Genomic DNA, 20462 nt, shown 5'->3' with positions numbered 1-20462 from the left:
AGGAGACTGTAAGGCCTAAGGGTCGGTGGCCCCAAACCATCCTCTGCTAAGGGACACACTAGACTGTGCTGTGTAAGGGCTGCATAATAGGGACATAAATTACCCTCCATTTTTCGTTTTGCTACTTCATTACACTAAATTATTTCCCCTCACAGAATGCACACTTAACAAGGATATCAGGAAAATGTATAAGCCAAACAAACGGACAAAAGAGAGAAAGAGAGAGAGAAAAAAATGAGATATGGGTATGCGTATGGGGTGGACAAGTATGCTTACTATTATTTATGTAGAACGCATCAAATGATTGAGAAATAAGGGAAGAAGAAGAACAAGAAGAAGCGGCTAGTTACTCAAGAACCAAAATTTTATGCATAACAAAACAATAGCTAGCTAGCTAGAGAGAGATAGAGTGAAAAAAGAGAGAGATATGAGTAGGTTTTCAGAGTGATGTTGTTTTCTTCCTCTCTTCCTCTCAGAATTCTTGCTGTCTCTTTTTGATAAAATTCTTCTTGGTGTTTTCTGGGTTTAATCTGAAACCTTTTTCAACAGACAACAAAAATCAAACATACATATATAGCCTCACTCAGGTCCTTGTTCTTTCTCCTTTTTTATTTATATGTCTTTTGTTTCCCTTCTTCTTCTTCTATTCTGCTTATATTATTTCCAACAGACAAGTTTTTTACTTTTCTTTGAGAACTTCCAGATTTGCTCTCAACTTTGGAAAACAACATGGCTTCTGGTTCCTCATCCACACCCTTTTTGGGAATCAGACAAGAAAATCAAACTCAGGTTTCACAACAGCACCAATCCTCCACAGCTGCTTCCTCATCTACTACTACTACTACTTCTACTACTACCACTCCAACCACAATGCCTCAGAAGAAAAGAAGGAATCAACCAGGAACACCATGCAAGTAGCTCTATGCATTCTTCATTAGATTCCATTATTACTTAAAAAAGCATTTCCATGTTCATGTTAAATACCCCTTCTGTCTGATTTTGTTTCTAGATTTTCTTTTTCTCTCCTGACAAACAATCATGTCAAGGAAACCCTAAATCCTGCTATTACATATAGGACTAGGAGTTTCTTTAACTCAGTAAAGGCTGATTACAATGGCAATGATTCTTAATTTCTTCTATGCTTATCTCTACATTAAAATTTTTTAAATCTTGGTTTTTCACTCTCAGTATGTATACTTGAAGCATTAAATTTTCTAACTATTAGTTGTTTGGCTTTATTCAATAAAGTTTTTCTTGAATTTTCTAAGTTGGCTTTATTTAATAAAGTTTTTTTTTGATTTATTTATTTTGGTGGTTGGAATGGGAAGAAGAAAATGATGTATGTGTGTGTGTGTGCAGATCCAGATGCTGAGGTGATAGCACTGTCTCCGAAGACTCTAATGGCAACAAACAGGTTTATATGCGAAGTGTGCAATAAAGGGTTTCAAAGGGAGCAAAATCTACAGCTTCACAGAAGAGGACACAATCTGCCATGGAAGCTGAAGCAGAAGAGTAACAAAGAGCCAAAGAGAAAGGTTTATCTGTGTCCTGAGCCCACATGTGTTCATCATGACCCTTCGAGGGCTCTTGGAGACCTCACTGGCATTAAGAAACACTACTCTCGCAAACATGGTGAGAAGAAATGGAAGTGTGACAAATGCTCCAAAAAATATGCTGTTCAATCAGATTGGAAGGCTCACTCCAAAACCTGTGGCACCAGAGAGTATAGATGTGACTGTGGCACCCTCTTCTCCAGGTATATCCACACCAATCCAAAATTACCTTTGCTTCTAATATTGAATGTTTGGTGTAGCTAAAACATCATCATACAAAACAACTTTTCAGTTAAAGCCATTCTAACCGCAATTTGACAGGGAAAAAGATAAACGGACATGTATCATACATTACATACACCCTTTTCACCTAACTCTTCTAAGAAAAATCAGCTTCTTATGGATACTATTGGACTAGTAGATTTGGGTAAGTTATAATGTAAAGGAAAGAAAAAAAAAATGTTTTCTTGGTACCGAGGAAAACAATTAGTTTTTTCATATTCATTTTCTATTATTCTATGTACTCTTTTGTTTTGTCTCTGCCTTTTCTCTTAATTAATTATTACATCTCATCTCCCATTGTTATCTTTCGAATCTGATAGTCCAGGTGTGAAAAGGGTGTAATGCAAACTGAGTGTCAGAGCTCTACGCAAGAAAATCTTTTGAGGACAGTTAAATTAATTTCATGATAAGAAAAAGGGTTGCGAAAATAATAAAAGCTGAAAGGAAATTTCTCTAACAAATGCTGTTCTGATGTAAACTGTAAACTGTGGTGAATGTAAAAATAAAAGAAATGTGTTTTTGCAATGTTTTTAAAACGTAAAATTGAGCAAGACCGTTCTACTTTTTGTTGTGTTAGTTTATGTGTGGGTGTTAGTGGAGGGACGTGGAAGAGGCAGAAGACTGCTCGCACGTGAGCACAGTATAGAAAAGTGTTTGAAAAATTTGAAATGTTTTAGAAGAAAAAACAAGGCAAAGCTCAACTTTGTTTCTCGGGAACAACGCTCCTTATCCTTATTCCCATTCACGTGTAGTTATAAGCAACAATGTAAGAGGGGGCACAGGCTCAGGCACAGTGATACTGGGTTTGTTCTCACATGACTTGGAGTTGCATTGTTTTGTTTTGTTTCGTCTTGGATACTTATATAATTCATATACGTTTACGTGCTTTCAAATATGCTTCATCAGGTACAGTTTTTCTTCCCATGGTACAGTTCATTCATGCTCTTATTTATTGTCACACTCGCCCTTTGTTTCTTGAATTCATTTCTGCAACAAATTGAACCCTCTGCATTAATTTTTCATACATAGTTTCATGTTTTTTCTCTCACTGAGAATTTCCGAGAATTTAGCTACTCTTTTGCTGGTACGATCGTTTTCACAAGAATTTTTCTCAGGCTAGAAAATGGACAACTCATGGGGCAGTTTGCATTTATTGAGGCTGGACCCATGCTGAGTTTATTATAATTGACTTTCATCTAATGTGTAAATAATTCTTTCTTCTCAGTGATCAAAGAGAGGACTCAAAGTGGTAGTTCGATAAGGAGTTGTTGGTGTGTATCACATTTTGGCATAATCCTCTGGGCCCTAGCTCTCTCTTCCTGTCATACTTCTATTAATTTCAAACCAGAAGATCCAATTTCAACAAAAAATATTATTTTCCAAATTCAATACTTAATTTTCTATTTCATGCTTTTCATTGACTATGTGTAACGACTGTTTTTCATTACCACAAAATTAAAGATCTTACTTTCCTATTTTATATTTCATTTTTGGCAAGTGTGAAATTGTTTGTGACTGGTTGTGGCTGCATTGGTAATTAAATAGAAAATTTCTCTTCTTGTTCTTAAGTCCAATCATGTGAATTGTTCTTAAGGTGGGTTGTATATATTAATTGTTCTCTTCTAACCCTTTAACCTATAATATACTTGCAATAAGATAGGTCATGAATCAAGATGTATAGTTGGAGAAATTTAGTTTGGATTGTTTCCCCAGTGCTAGTTATGTGTATATAAAACATCATTTGTGTTCTTCAATTCAATAACATGTTATTAACTTGTTGCAGGCGTGACAGTTTTATCACTCATAGGGCCTTTTGTGATGCTTTAGCACATGAGAATGCAAGACACCCTTCAAACCTGAACCCTTTGGGAGCTCATCATCTGTATGGCACAAACCACATGAGCCTAGGCCTAGGGGCCCAACTGCAGAACCAAGCAGCTTCTGCTAACAGCTTATTGAGCCTTGGAAGTGCACAAAAGTTTGAGCACTTAATCTCTCCTAATCTGCACCACTCCTCTTCATTTGGAGTGCAGTCACCATCCCATTCATCATTCTTCATGACTGACCCAAACCAAGCATTTCAAGACCTTCATCAGTCTCAGCAACAAGGACCCTTATTCTCAACCAAGCAACTCCACGGTCTTATGCAACTCCCTGATCTTCAAGGAACCACCACCAACAACTCCACCTCTGCCTCATCATTATCTGCTTCAGCTAACAACGCCAATCTCGTCAACCTCAGCTTCTTTCCTAATACCAATACCCGTGGCAGCATAATCAACGACCAATTCAGCAACATAAGTGGAGGCAATGACCAAGGAACAACAACACTCTATAATTCTAGTAGCCCTGTAAGTAACCAAGTTGGTTCAGGCTTGTCTTCAGTCTTTGGTAATTCTTCTTTGCAACAAGATAGCATGTCCCCTCACATGTCAGCCACTGCATTGCTTCAGAAAGCAGCTCAAATGGGTTCAACCACCACCACTAATGGTCACTGCTCTCTTCTGAGAGGAACGGAAGAATTAGGTATAAGGTCAAGGATGGAGAGTGAGCACAGTAACCATCTGCGCGGATTGATGAACTCCTTTGCCAATGGAAACGCTTCCATGTTTGGCAACGTGAAAGGGAATGAAAACAACCTTGGCCAGTTTCACAACGTTTCGGAGGAGCCTAAGAAGATGTCACAAAACCTTGGTTTGTGCTTTGGAGGGTCTGATAAGTTGACCTTGGACTTTTTGGGGGTTGGAGGAATGGTCAGAAACATGAACAGTGGTGGATTTTCACAACGAGAGCAACAACACTCCATGGGAACTATGAGCCCCTTGGATCCTAAATTGGAATCAGCACAAGCAAACCAACATTTCGGAGCCTCGACACTCTAAAAAGTTGGTGAGAAAAACCTTCAAAGGGATTAGTTTCTTCCCGTCAACAAGAAGTATTCCGAATGCACACTCAAAAAAAAAAACACAATTTGTTAGGCAGAAAAAATGTTTATTGTTTTAGATATATGTTGGAGTTCTTAAGTTTTCCCTTTTGAAGAAAGTTCCAGTGGCAATTGCTAAGTTAGGGTTTCGTTTCTAAAGTATGCTATATCCATGTATTTTTCTTGAAACATATGTGGGTCCCTTTTCCCCTTTCACTCACTTTCACTGTGGAAATTTCATTCTCTTTGACAGTGATAGATATCTAATAAATTTACTGTTGCATTGAATTTTACGACCCTGAGGTAAATTAAACTAGTTACTAACAGTAAAAGCACGTTGTAAAGACCAGGCTCTGTACAATACTCACCAAACGAGGAAGCTGGCTCTCACTTTCTGAGAATCTTCACATGTTGGCTATATACCAAGAGAAGCGACAAATGCTAGCTGCAGATTTTATTTCATTTTAACTATTATATTGACTAATTAAAAGGGTTTCAAAACCTTCAAAACATAGCCAATTAACAAGTTTTTTTTATATTCTTGACAACCTAAGACCTGCCATAGAAAAAGACTAAGCATGACATTAATTTGAGCTATTAATTGTGTTGACATTCCTTTGCTTAACAAGGACTCACGCTCACTAGACAGTAGCATTTTTTCATATAAACATTCTTCACCAAGTTGACTACCTTTGAAATTGATACTCTCTCTCTCTCTCTCTCTCTCTCTCTTTTTGCAACTTGCATGATGCATGCACTGTAGCGTACTTCCTTAGTCGTAAGGGTTAGCTTTCACATCATTTATTCAAGTTCTGAATGATTTTTAGGAAGTTAATGAGGGTGCTGGCTGACCGTACTGTATCCTGCAGAAAAAGTAGCCTGCAATGTTCGTTAGAGCAATTATAGGTAAGCATTATGTGACACTTTTGTCGCATGTGATGCCATCTGATACCTCATATGGGAATCATTTAGTCCGTGACCAAGAAAACTCAGTAATGTTACCTCGCCTTTAAAATAGTTTACTAGGTTTTTTCCTTTCCTTTCACCCTTTTTATTTTTGGATATTCTCGAATAATTCATTCAGTGTTAAACAAAAGGGTTTCACCACTCTAGGACATTCTCCTACGGCTATTCACTACTTCTAGGGATTGATCGAGGTAACTTATATAGGTTTCAGTGGAAGGTTGAGAGGAAAAGAAACTCAAAAATTAAAATGATAATTTTTTGTATGGTTTCTTTGGGAGATAAATATCTTGTACAAAACAAATAAAATAATAACTGGACAATATTTTATAATATCTAATAGGATGTTAACAAAATTTAGTGAAATCTATTCTTTTCCAAATTTGTTATTGCGCTTAAGATTATTGTACAATTCTTTAAAGTTTTATTCAAATTCTTTCTCTTTCTTTTCGGTTCCTTTTCAATGGAAAAACCCCTAGTCCACAATATAATTTAGAAAAATCTATTGTGTTCCTTTCAAAGTGTATTAAGGGATTGAGAGAACCAATATGAACCTACACACAGATTACACATTGCACGAACACAATCTATAAAGAGTCCTCATTGTAGTTTTTCTAAGATGATATTAGAGCTCTTCTTTTGAAGAGCACTTTTGCACCTCTGACCTTTTTTTCTTTTCTTTGTTTCTTTTTTTTTCTTTGTTTATTCTTTTACAGGATCTTGCACGATGACGGAGAAGATAATCATTCTTCTAGCCTCTTGTACTTTCATCCTAGCAAAATCCCTACGGTCTCTCTTGTTTCCCCTCTTCTTGAATCTAATAATTACTATGCCTGGAGTAAATCCATGTACACAACCTTGAGCGCCAAGAACAAGGTTCAATTTATTGATGGTATTACTATTCAGCCACAAAAGGAAGTTGATTCTTACCGTGCTTGGACAAGATGCAACAACATAGTGGTCTTCTAGCTCATGCATTATGTTTCTCCTAACATACGTCGCAACATCCTCTAGATGGATATCGCCTAGGCCATATGAGAGGACTTGAAATCAAGATTCTTCCAAGGAGCTCTCCTACGCATCTATGAGTTACAAAATGAAGTCGCTTCTCTAAAGCATGTAGATAGAACCGTGACTGAGTATTTTACCAAGCTTTTATAATATGGGATGAGTTTGACAACTTTCATCCTAAGCCAACCTGTTCATATGAAATCAAGTGTTCTTGCAAACTAATTTCAACAATTGTTCAAAGAAAGCATGAGTAGAATCCTACAGTTTCTTCATGGATTGAATAAACAATATGATAACATTCAGTCTCATGTTCTATTAATGGATCATGTGCCTCCCATTTCAAAATTTTTTTCCTTATGTTGTACAACAAGAAAGATAAGTTACAAGCAATAATTTTCTCAATGGGTTGGAAATTAAATATGTTGTTGTTGTGGGTATTGTCATATGTTCCTATTGTGGCAAGAATAATCACAACAAATCGGTTTACTTCAAGAAACATGAATTCCATGCCAACAAGAATCCCATTGGAAAAAAAAGTTTACTCCCATTGTGGCAAAACTGGCCATACCATTGAAGTCTACTATAGGAAACATGGGTGTCCTCCTAGACATAAAATCCATAATGAAAAAAGTCTCATATCTATAAGTCACGATACCAAGAATGATAGTCTAGGAGATGTCAATGATCAAGAAGTTTGCTTGATTTAAATAAATATAAAAAATAATTAAATTAATGTCAACTTACAAACCAAAGTTAAATTAATGTTAAAAATCAAGAATTTATTATACCGAATATTATTTATTTGTAGTTATTATTTTTTTTTATTTTAGCGTCAGAATGAAAAAATTTACCATATTTAAATTTTATAAAGTTAGTTTGAAGGGAGATAAAAAAAATTATAAGATCAACTCTCTCTAGTAATAAATCTAACAATTCACATTTGTCAACAAAAAAATTATTATATATTCAGAAGTTAATTATTTATATATTTTTAATATTTTTTTATATTTTTAGTATATATATACTTTAGTCCAACATAAAAACATATATTTTATATATCATGTAACTTTGATATCTTTATCTAATATAAAATTTAGTTTCCTAAACCGTATCCTATTTCCTACTGCAAAAATGAGGGCTTAGAACAACCGGTAGCGATGAGATATAAATAAACAACTTTAATAGTAATTTTTCAACTTATTTGTGTTTTTTATTTAATTGATAGTAGCTTGAATTGAGTTAATGATTTTCTATTCACTTCTCAATTTCTCTTTTTTGTGATTATGGTATTATATTCTCAATTTTGCTTTATAACATGTAAGGTTGGATAAGTGAAAATTGTGGTGGTTTCAGTAGTATAATATAACCATGTTTTTGTCGTAAAATCCAAAGGTTCTCTATGATGGGCCAGGAAGCCATGATACCCCTAGGACTATTATCACATGCATATTTCCCTCCTTTTATTTCACCAATCTTTTAATGTTTACTACTTTCTTATTAACATAGGCAGTAATTAAATTATAAATTATAATATATATATATATATATATAAATACTATAATTTACAAAGTGATTTCATAAAACAAAATTAGTCTTAAAAGTTTATTTTTTATGATGACTTTGAAGAGTATCTTCTTACCCTTTTTCCTAGAATGGCCTTATTTATTCTCATTGTTTGACTATATATCCTCAACCCATCATTCCTCTTTATCTTCTTGTCCAAATACATGGTTTCTCTCTATTCAATAAAAAAATTGATAGAATAATAATTTATAAACATTTATACAGAACATGTACTTTTTATTTTTTTTCTTATTTTCATTAAAAATTAAATTTTAAGTCTAATCTAATTTTATAAAATCCATTTATAAAGCAATATTAACATTTAATGAATTATATATATATATATATATATATATATATATATATATATATATATATATATATATATATATATATATATATAATTGATCTCATCTATAATAATATAAAATTTCCAACATATACTATCCTATCAATTACGTTTCCACAATTGCTGTTCTTTTATCTTTTCTGAGTGTAGGTAGATTTTGGGTGCATGCATGAATATTTTTAGATCTATAAGTAGAAATGATTTGAAATATAACCTAACACCATTCATATATCTTCCGTGGCAAATAATACATTGTTAGAATGGTTTTCTAGATTCTATTTTTTCTAAGTGAAAAGCTAGATGCTCGGCATAAATGAGAGGCAAAGAAAATTTCATAAAAGAAAATTTTGTAGCTTTACGTAAGGAGTTGAATAAAGTAAGAAAATATTGTTAATAGATAACCCACAATAAAGCAAGTAACATGTTTTCACCAAAACTTTGCCAAATGATTCACAAATGTGGTATATATAGTAGTTATAAACAAATTTATTATATACAAGACAAAAAGAAACAATAGAACTCAAGTATAAAATTTATATATTAATAGACGGCCTAATCTCCATGAGTTAGGTTAGTATATGTATCATATATCCACATTTAAAATCCGAAAGAATCTTTTAATAGAGATTTAATACGAAACTATGCATACATATATTCTTTATTTTGTAGTTTCCGTTTGCATTGGACAACTTTTTGATTTACATTATTTATTTAAGAACTTTGTCTTTGAATATGCTATTCTATTCTTGCATAAATTTTGTATGTCTGCCTTCAATTATTGAATTCCGAATAATTAAACTACTAAAATATGTACCAAATAAAATTCTGAAAAACAAAACTCGAGGTTTTAATTTCGAATAGAAAAATAGGAAAGAAAAAACAGCCATCATGCAATATTGAATACATTTGTTTTCATTTTAATAATAATTTCTTCCTTCCATTGTTCCATATAATAAGCTAATCTAAGCCTATTTTTTTCTGGTTTGATTAGGCTAAGAACGATTACTTTCTAGAAGATATTATAGGAGGTTTATAAAAACAGAGAAAAAATTAAGTTATTTAATTATTAATGGTTATACCATTTTAAAAACGATGAGAACTGTTCATAAAGTTGATTATATGTTTTGGTTTTTTTCCTTGTGCTTTTTATAATAAGTAAAAACAATGACATTTGAGGTTCAATAATCTAAGGTAGTAATAAAATATATATTCTTAATGTTATATAACATTTTAAGCAAAATAAAAAAAATGCAAAACTTTGCGAAATGAGACAGTTATGTTAAACATTTAAATATTTATATATTTTAAAACTATTCTTTACAAAATTAAAAATTTTAAAAATTCAAATTGGTTGACTTAGATGTTCAAGTTTTTATAGATAAGAGACTGATCACTAGATTAATTTTGCTGAATCGAGAGGCTTTAAAACAATAACTTTTTCTTCTTTTTTTCTGTCTAAAAGAGTAGATGATACTAAAACTATAAATAATATATATAACTATATGACTATTATTCATATAAAAAGCATTGTCTAATATATAGAAAAATCTACTAATTAAGTTAACCATGAAAATTTTGAAACAAGTTTTGTCTGAAATATCCTAATACCAATTTGTTTATGCTTTTCCAAAGTACGATGATGTGAAGAAGAAGTCAATTTTCAACTGTTTGAAAATCTTGAAACTAGCTCGTTCTATACAGAAACTCCAAATATGCTGCTCCCGAAGATCCAAATAGATGCACATTTATGAATGGATCAAGCTCACATTCCTGCAACCAAAGTCCAAAAACTGTAACTGTTAGATTTAGGATAGTGTCGGATAATAAACACACACTAAAAAAAACATTGTTATATATAGCAAATACTAAGATATTAGACTTCACATAACCTAATTTTTAGTCTCCACCGTTCCAAGAAAAAAGGAAAACCAAGAAAGCTTTGTTTCTTACCCACGTCACCCACAAAAAACATAGTAACTTGGAGCAATCTGCTTAAGTTCATGCAACTTGTAATATTAAGATGAGATGACGAAAGTTGATTAAGAACAATGTTTATATCAATAATATGAGATGGTCTAATTCAATGAACTTGCATAAGATCAAATATAACTAAAATAAATAATCTTTAACACAAATAATCTAAAAATAAAATGGTTTGTTAAGATAATTTACTAAGTAGATGTTTGGAACATGTAAAATACCTAAATATGGAAACATGTGTAAACCAAAAAAGACATGAAAAGCAAAACATATTTACTGATACTAAAGGTCCTTGTCCTCCTCTTTAGATTTAGAGAGGGAGAGATAAATCTGTACTCTTCATTGCCCATTCTTTCCCCTCCAATGGAATAAAATGAATATTTATAACAAAATGTGGTCAGTTGCAAAAACACACATACATTTCACATCTTAGTTTCAAAAAAGTATAGAATTAAACATAAAATATATTTTTTTCCATTAAATAGTTCCTAAGGAAAGATAGCTATATGACAAGAACCCCTAACATTATGAATTTTATTTTTTTTAAAATAATGCCTAATGCAACTATATGTAATATATATCTTTGCTAATAATAAAATTATATATGTAATATATATTTTTATTTTAAGGGGCAAATTTCACTATGTAGTAACTATCTATAGCTTTTTCTCTTCTTACTTAATTTAACCCTATTAAACCTAATCCTAATTAGGACATCCAAGTTCGTTTTAAATTTCTTTCATGAGATCATTTGTTTTACACATATCTTCTACATGGGGGTAATCTTAGTTAATGCTAAATGTCAATACTCGAATTATGATTTGCTAATACAACCATCATTTACTAAACTAAAACCAAATTGACAAATCTGCTTTATTTAATTGATAAAATAGCATTAATCCATTTTAACAACATCACTTTTCAATAAATTAATTTAAATAGTAATGAACAAAATAATTAGTTAAATTGCTGAAATTTAAAATTCAGAACTATTCAGTATAATTAATTTAATAAACTGACAGAAAAATATTAAATATAATTAAAAAATCTTATTTTTTACTATTTTATTGATATAATTAAATGGTTTTGATTTTGCTCATTAAAAGAGAGAAAATGAGACAGAAGAGAGAGAGAGAGGGAAAAATAATAGCATGAAAGTTGATAGGAGCATGGATATGTTCAGCCATGCCCTTCCAATTAGGTTGAAGGACACTCGTGACTCTGCCAACCCTATATACTAAAATATCCAAAAATGAAACCAAATGAAAAGGAGAAGACAATAGAAGAAACAAAGTTCTGCACCACATCGCTGTCCACCCCATGCAAGACAACATGTCAGGATCAGAACACAGCCCCTTTCTCTCAAACAAAATATTCAAAATCTCAAACATCATTTTCTTTTTCGAAACAAACTTATTCTTTCACCGTTTCATGATGACTATGCTAACGACTCCACCACCATAGAAAGAAAAAAAAACTAACAGAGAGAGAAACGGTAAAGAGGTGTAAAGTAAGACTTTTAAATCTCTCTCTGCACCCCAAAATGGAGTAGATTGGAATACGTAGATAAGAAAAAAAAAAAGCAGAAAAAATGTTAAAATATAAATATATATATTTATATATAAGGAATATTTTCAGAGAAAAGGAAAGACACTTTGGAAAGGGAATCTACTGATTTCAGTATATTTTCACATGTTACATAGTCAAAAGTTGTAGGCGATTGTGAAGTCGACAACAGGTGTTTGAAAAAAATGTTTTATAAATGTCAAAATAGAATGATAAGAAACACTGTTTCAATTTTAAGTGTATATATTTGTAAAGATTAATGAAAACGATAAATATGTATAACATTTTATGCGTAATCATGCAGGGAACGATAAGAATTTGTGAAAGGTGAGAAACTTTATGTTTCGACGTACCTTATTGTACTTGTTCACTGAAAGTTTGCTCCACCTCCGAAAGATTGACCTGACGCCGCCGCATTGTTTGTCTCTGCTTCCAAAGAGCTCAAGTTAAACCCACGTTGTTGTTGTTGTTGTTGCTGTGCAACTCCAAGAAAATCCCGGGTGAGTCTATCAGAGCCTCCAACGCTGAGTTTTGGCTCCTTGTTGGTGATGCCATGATCATATGCTTCGAAGCCGGGAAGGTTCATCATCTCTTGCACGCTGGAGTTCAAGATGTTGCTGTAGTTTGCAGCACTGATGAGTGGTCTGTGATCAGATTTGGATGCCAAGCTTCTTAGAAGAGAGGAGGCACTGTTGTTGGTGCTGGAACTTGCAGCACCCATTTGAGCAGCTTTTTGGAGCAGTGCAGTTGCTGACATGTGAGACAAGTTGGTGGTGTTTTGGAGAGTGGTGCTGAAAAGCGAAGGGGCAGTGGCGGAGCTTGTTTGGTGATCGATGCCGATTATGGTGCCTTCTGTGAAGAAATTTGAGGCTTCTGTGGGGTTGAAGTGGTGTTCCTCGGAGTAGTTGGGGGTGTGGTGGCCTCGGTTGGATAGAAAAGGAAGATTGAAGAGGTTGGAGGCAGAAGGGGTGTTGGTGTTGTTGAGGTCAGATAGTTGTATCATTCCTTGAAAAGGCTTGTTTGAGATTAAAGCTTGTTGGTGATCATGGTAGTTCTGGTTTTGGTTTTGGTTTTGGTTTGATTCTGGCATGAAGAATGGAGGGTTTTGAAGTTGCATGGTTTGGTGTGAGGAGGGTCTGAAGGGTGAGGCTATGTTTGGTGGGAGAATGTGGTCAAATGGACCAGTCCTTGGTGCACCACAGAAACGCAATAGGTCACTGGGTTGGGAGTTTTGGTCATGGATTGAAGGAATCTGAGCACCCAAATTCTGAGATAAGCCTAAGGACATGTTGTTACTGTTTCCAAATAGCTGGTTGCCAATGGCACTGCTCAAATTGGGTGGCTCTCTTGCACTTTCTTGTGCCAAAGCATCACAAAAGGCTCTGTGAGTGATGAAACTGTCACGTCTGCAATCAATGTGTATCTCAAACAATTAATCATTTGTGATTTCGCTTATATATCTTGTAAATAAACTAAATATAATAATGCATGTATTATATCTCAAATCAAATAATAAACAAAAACGAGACTTGCTGTATATGATATTCAAAATAAATCTAAAACTTTTGGTACTATATATTATTATTTGAAGTAGCACTTGGAAAATTGGTATATGTATATATACGTATATATGTATATTCTGAAAGGAAAATAATAAAGTGGGTTTCCGACGTTCATAGAAAACATCGAAAAATTATATTAAAATGCATATTGAATAAAACAAATTTTAGAAAGATGAATAATTGACTAGAGAATGCAGAAACGGATGACCTTATGCATTGTAAAAGTATTATTTTATACATTGTCGGTGTATTCATATAATTGTCATTTTATAATAAATTGTTATAATTGAGTTTGAATCATGTTTGTATCACACTCAACTTTTTTTGTACTTATCTCCACACTCTCATTTATGGTAAAATAGATAGAGAAGAGGAAAATTCAATAGAAGCTAAGTTTCTCTATCCTTTCCTTTTATCATAAATAGAAATTGGAATAAGAAACTGTTTAAAAATATCACAGTTGTAGCAATTTTGGTTAAACTTTATTATATATGTATAGTTGAACTCCTGGAAGAAATTTAGAAGGGTTTTACTATAATTAATCTTAAGAAATAAACAAATAAGCATATCATGAAATCATCAACTTGAGAAAAATCTTCCACAAGAAAAAGTTGTCTATAAAAACAGTCACAGATTGCAAGAAGCTGGAGAACTTGGCCTTCTTAGTAAAAGACAACAAAATCACTTAAAGGAAAATGTCAACATAAAGGACAATAATAAATCATAATGAGCTCGAGGATAAATTTTTGCGTGTACTTATGAAACGAGTAGTTAAAGAAAAGAACAATGTGAATGACACTTCAAGTGATTAAGAAAATGTGTAGAAATTGAGAAAAGGACAACTTAGATAGAAACGATGTAGGTGTAATAACTTAACCAAAACTTGACTAAAAGACTACACAAAAATTTAACTAAGATGTGCTCTTTCAAAAATGAATGGAACTGAAGAATGTCTATAACTTTTGCTAAAGTCAAGTTATCAATCAATCAAGATCAAATATTTAAGGCTTCGGTTCAAACGGGTTCAAATTTTTCCCATATGTGTCTGGGAATACATATACATAAATTCACAGACACGTGTGTCAAAACGTCAATATATATTATATATACATACATATATAAATATATATAATAATTTTCTGTGGTTCTTATCTGTTTAGTGTTTATAATAATTCCAAAAATCTACCAAATTTGTGAAATATATATACTGGTTTGTATATGTATTGAAGTGTACTTATTTTGACTGCAGTTCTGAACCAAGCATGAGCACTAGGTTGTTCAAGTTTAACATGAAATAATGTCAAAGAAAAGAGTGAAAAAGTGGAAGCAGAAAATGAGAGAGTTTGTTAGGCCCTGACGTTATGAAATGGAAAGGAGCACCTGCAAGAGAGAACACAGTACTGAACACATCTAGCCAATTCACAAGAGAACAAAAACCCTAACAACACCACACTGCACTAGGACCCCCTTCTTCTACACACAAAAAACAGCACGTGAATAGGAAAATAAATTAAGGAAAACATTTCCTACCCCCACACTAATGCATGTATGCAAGGAGAGAGAAATTAATTCCTCACCAAACATAGATATAGATAAGTGCACGAGTAAAACTTTGAAAAAGCTCTGAAAAAAATCCATAAAAATACGGCAAAAACAACTGTAATTTTAAGACAAGGTAACAGAAATGGAGTTTGTCAAGTTTAATGTTGTTTTCTGTCTATCAAAGAGAGGAAGAAGAGGATGTTTTGTTTATATCAGAAACTCTTTATGGAAATTAAAAAGTAAAAGAAAAAGTAAATGTGGGTTGAAGGAGATTAGGTAGTTTGGGATGATATAATAATTTATTGTGCCGGAAACTGTTCTTGGTAATGCTTTTTTTATGATTTTCAGAGATTATTCACGTGGGGGGATGTTTCCTTGCAGTTCACTTGGGCAACGTACCAAATATAAGAGAAAGATGACAAAGGAAAGCATACGAGAGAGGGAAAGAGAGGACAGAATCTGAATGAATTGGAAGGAAGCCAAACTGAAATAGAAAAAGAAGAAAGCATCTAAGCCATTTTCCCAACTATAGTCACTTGAAGAATCTAATAATAAGCCTTAAACCAGACCAAACTAGCCTAAATCAAACCAAACACCAGTACTTAATTTTAACATGTAATCTGTCATCACCCAATTCTCTGCTGCATGACTAGAATGTTGCATCAATGAAAAAGCCATGTGAAAGAAACTTTAGTTTTGGAAATGATTTGTCGATTTTGGAAGATGATTGAGTTGTGGATTGGTGTGGATATACCTGGAGAAGAGGGTGCCACAGTCACATCTATACTCTCTGGTGCCACAGGTTTTGGAGTGAGCCTTCCAATCTGATTGAACAGCATATTTTTTGGAGCATTTGTCACACTTCCATTTCTTCTCACCATGTTTGCGAGAGTAGTGTTTCTTAATGCCAGTGAGGTCTCCAAGAGCCCTCGAAGGGTCATGATGAACACATGTGGGCTCAGGACACAGATAAACCTTTCTCTTTGGCTCTTTGTTACTCTTCTGCTTCAGCTTCCATGGCAGATTGTGTCCTCTTCTGTGAAGCTGTAGATTTTGCTCCCTTTGAAACCCTTTATTGCACACTTCGCATATAAACCTGTTTGTTGCCATTAGAGTCTTCGGAGACAGTGCTATCACCTCAGCATCTGGATCTGCACACACACACACATGCATCATTTTCTTCTTCCCATTCCAACCACCAAAATAAATAAATCAAAAAAAACTTTATTAAATAAAGCCAAAAACAACCAATACTTAGAAAATTCACAGGATTAAAAAGGAAACCAGCAATTGATTTTTCTGAAAGCTTGAAGACAAGCCAAAGGTTTCCAAAACACACCGCCATTTAATCTCCACATTCCATTCCTCATTTATGTTCCAAAGTTAGGAATTGATTAGGGTTCACCACCCCACACAGGAATTGCCCATTGGAAGAAAACAAAAAATTGTGATGGTGGGTGGTGTGAAAATTAAACCTTTTGCAGAGATGAAACCAGAAAGTGAGAAAAACCAATTCATTTAATTGATGAGAAATAAACCGAAGAGTAGATTTTCTTAATTTTTTTTATGTGTAAAATTGTTAAGATACTTGCTTGGTGTTCCAGGTTGGTTTCTTCTTTTCTTCTGGGGTGGTGGTGCAGCTGGAGTTGATGAGGAAGATGGTGTTGTTGTGGAGGAATGCTGCTGCTTCATCTGATTCTGATCCTCTTCTCTGATTCCAAAGAGAGATGCTGAAGAAAAAGGTGCTGCCATGTCTTATAGCAAAACGTTTCTAGTGATTTTTTCCTTTTCTTTCTTGACTCAAAAACCTTACAACAACATCAGAATTCTGGAAAACCCACATGCAATTTGAGTCCTTGAATTCTTGTCCCCAATCTCAAAACTCAAAGGCAAGGGAAGTTGAATTCTCTAGAGAGAAATAGAGAAGAGATGCTGAAAGGTGAAAACTTCCATGAAAAAGAAAGTTTTGAAGCAGAGATAGGAGAGGAAGAAAAAGGGAAATTCAATCCAACCCCATGGCCACTTGATATGAATATTTTCTCCCAACTTGGGTTTGTATTTAAATGAGAAATTTTGAGGTAGAGGTTTTCTGAATCTCTTCCAGTGATTTGGTGTCATGCAGATACACCAACACATATGCACACACACCCCATTTTGCTCAATCGTTTCTTTTTCTCATTTAATTTTTATTTTTCTCTCTTGAAACTCTTTTCCAGATTTTGCTGAATGCTTTTTTTCAGCATTTAATGAAATTCCACAAATTGGAAAATTGATGTGTGAGAGAGAGAAAGGCCTACGGCACTGTGGACCCAATCCATAGACACATAACGACATGAAATGGGTGTAAGCAACATGAAATGAAACAGCTATGCTCTCTCTTTCTCTCTCTTATTTCGCATATTCTGACTCACTCCCAGACAAACTTTCACTAATCACCAAGCCCCACTGGGCCCCACAAAAATTCATAAGCAAAAACAAATAAAAAGGTGATGAACTGAAACCGCGTGTGTGTGTGTGTATTATACATAAATTGCTCCATAAACCGTATATGTAAAACGATGGAAGTTACCACCTTTGAAGTGACAGAATCAAAGTTTAAAAAGTTGATAACTTTACTCACCCCTTTATCTTGAAGGGGAACAGTGATTAATCTTTAATCTTTAAAAATAGGTTTCTAAAGTAAAAAAAGCTGTAGCAGTAATAAGTTCTTAAGGGTTGAATGCTGTGTGAAAAAGTGAAAACTTGTGACAGTTGAAGTATTTTTACAGATTTGATTAAAATGAAGAGGAAAAAAGAAAATAGTATATTTTATAAAGAAAAGTTGAATGGAAGTGAAAAGCACCTGAGGAGTGATTGGGGAAGGGACTGTTGTCTGAAATTCAGTAGGGGCAGAGTGTACTGTGTCATTACCGTTTAGGGACATTGACATGGAAAGGGCATAAAAGGTTTCTGAACCCACCTTTGCTGTGTTTAGCTGCCTTGGGTTGCATGCAATGATGCAATGCAATGCCTGGCTGCTACTATCCCAAAGTCACATCAGGGAGGGACACCCAATAATACTACAAATTATTATCCATCATTATTTTTTACACCATTAATTTTTTCCCTTAAGCTTTTTTTTTTTATCTTAAAATATATTAATCTAGCACACCCAAAAGGTGAATGGTGTTTTGGGTGTCACGAAATCAATTAAGAGGATATTAGAAGATGAAAATAATTTGGGTTATTGGCCAGAATAGAAAGGAGAGGGATAGTTTTAAAAAATTGAGTGAAATTTGTTTCATTTTTTTCACTTATTTTAATAATTTTATTTTTTATTTTTTCCATCAAATGTTTTTCTTAATTATGTGACACAATTCTTTTAACCAAACTTTCGATTTTTTCTCTATTAAAAAATATATAAAGCAAAAATTGAAATATACTATCGGTTTAATAAAAATAGAAAAATATATTATAAAAAAAGTTACTATTTTATTCTTAACATGATAAAATTATTTTCACTTGTAACTAAAAAATAGGTAATTTTCATTATATTGATTTTATATGTTTCTTAAGATTAGGTAACTTTTGTATACGTCACATATCATTTTGTGATATTTTTAAATTTATTTATTCTTTATTTATTTTTATTTTTTTAATCTTTTTTCAAATTTTTAAAGTTTTTTTTTCACATGTAAGGTTCTTATCATTTAACATAGCAATATCAGTATCATATAAAAATGTTGTTGACATGTATAAATGTTAGTGACACATGTAAATCTTAGTCCTACGTGACAATCTCTTGAATTTAGTTTAGTCCCTATATTTGAAACTTTGACTAAGTCAAGTTTCATTTTTTAAATAGAGTTATGTATGCATTCAATATATACCTTATATATACATTCAATATATGTCATTTAACTAATTACATCTATCATTCACACTTCATTCAATATATACCTGTATATCTCAACCATAACTTTCATCAACTATGCTTGTCGATTACTCTCCAGTAACATTCAACTCTCAATTTTTTTTATTTATTAAAAATGGAGAAATAATGATACATTTATTTATAATTAAGAAATAATGGTGTCATGACACATTTCACTAATCACATCTACTGTTAACTCTTAATTCAAGCTATAAATATACATCTTAGCCACGCGTTTTCATTAATTATGTGTGTCGTTTTCTCTTCACTTAACTGCCAAATTTTTTTAATTTTCATATTAAAATAGTAAAATAATAATAATATTTTTAATTGATATTAAGTAGTATCATAAATATGCATTTAACAAAGGTTAAAATCCTCATTTTGTTCTAATTTTTGCTTAAATTATTCAATTTTGTTCATTTTTATTACTATTGAAGTCTTAATTTTTGTTAAAACAATTCAATTAGGTAATTTCCATTAGATTGATTTTATACGTGTCCTAAAATTATTTTACTTTTGTATATGTCACATATCAATTCATATTATTTTTATCTTTTTTAATTCTTTTCAATTTTTAAAGGTCTTTTTTTCAAATGCCAGGTCCCTATCATTCAACGTAATAGTATCAGTATCATGTGACAATGTTTTTGACACGTGTAAGTGTTAGTGACATGTGTAAATCTTAGTTCTATATGACAATCTCTTGAATTTATTGTAGTCCTTATATTTGAAATTTTGACTAAGTGAAGTTTCAGTTTTATTTAAATAGAGTTATGTTGTCTTCCTCTAAAATTGAACCAAATGAATAATTAAGCCTAATTACAACTTATATATACATTCAATATATATCATTTAACTAATTACATCTATCATTCACACTTCATTCAATATATACTTGTATATCTCAATCATGTGGTTTCATTAATTATGCGTGTCAATTACTCTCCTGTAACTTTACACTCTCTCAATTTATTTATTTATTTATTAAAAATTATTCTCCTGTAACTTTACACTCTCTCAATTTATTTATTTATTTATTAAAAATGAAGAAATAATGATACATTTATTTATAATTAATAAATAATGGTGCCAAGACAAATTTCACTAATCACATCTACACTTAACACTTCATTTAAGATATAAATGTACATCTCAGCCACGCGTTTTCATTCATTATGTGTGTCATTTTCTCTTAACGAACTTTTTTCTCTCTATTAAAATAATAAAATTATAATATTTTTAATTAATATTA

The 20462-nt window shown here is 32.5% G+C and overlaps 2 protein-coding genes across 3 annotated transcripts; one reads left to right on the top strand and one right to left on the bottom strand.

Moving 5' to 3' along the window:
- LOC108335801 (protein indeterminate-domain 5, chloroplastic) lies at nucleotides 1–5048 on the top strand. Of its 2 annotated transcripts, XM_017571958.2 has the most exons (4): nucleotides 1–587; nucleotides 704–910; nucleotides 1360–1756; nucleotides 3619–5048. In XM_017571958.2, exons 2-4 carry the CDS (start codon nucleotides 730–732, stop codon nucleotides 4715–4717), a joined length of 1677 nt encoding a protein of 558 aa, XP_017427447.1. In that variant the 5' UTR covers nucleotides 1–587; nucleotides 704–729; the 3' UTR covers nucleotides 4718–5048. The 2 variants fall into 2 exon arrangements, with proteins under 2 accessions (XP_017427447.1, XP_017427448.1); XM_017571959.2 differs by having other exon boundaries at nucleotides 1–910.
- A 5067-nt stretch (nucleotides 5049–10115) lies between these two features.
- LOC108334999 (protein indeterminate-domain 5, chloroplastic) lies at nucleotides 10116–17499 on the bottom strand. The gene is made up of 4 exons (XM_052869024.1): nucleotides 16887–17499; nucleotides 16049–16445; nucleotides 12544–13596; nucleotides 10116–10414 (listed from the first exon to the last, which is right to left on the bottom strand). The coding sequence occupies exons 1-3, from the start codon at nucleotides 17044–17046 to the stop codon at nucleotides 12558–12560; spliced, it is 1596 nt and encodes a 531-aa protein (XP_052724984.1). The 5' UTR covers nucleotides 17047–17499; the 3' UTR covers nucleotides 10116–10414; nucleotides 12544–12557.
- Nucleotides 17500–20462: the final 2963 nt, after the last annotated feature.

Source organism: Vigna angularis, chromosome 10 (genome assembly GCF_016808095.1).
Source record: "Vigna angularis cultivar LongXiaoDou No.4 chromosome 10, ASM1680809v1, whole genome shotgun sequence".
NCBI classification, from domain to species: domain Eukaryota; kingdom Viridiplantae; phylum Streptophyta; class Magnoliopsida; order Fabales; family Fabaceae; genus Vigna; species Vigna angularis.
This window is presented reverse-complemented; position numbering and strand designations above follow the sequence as displayed.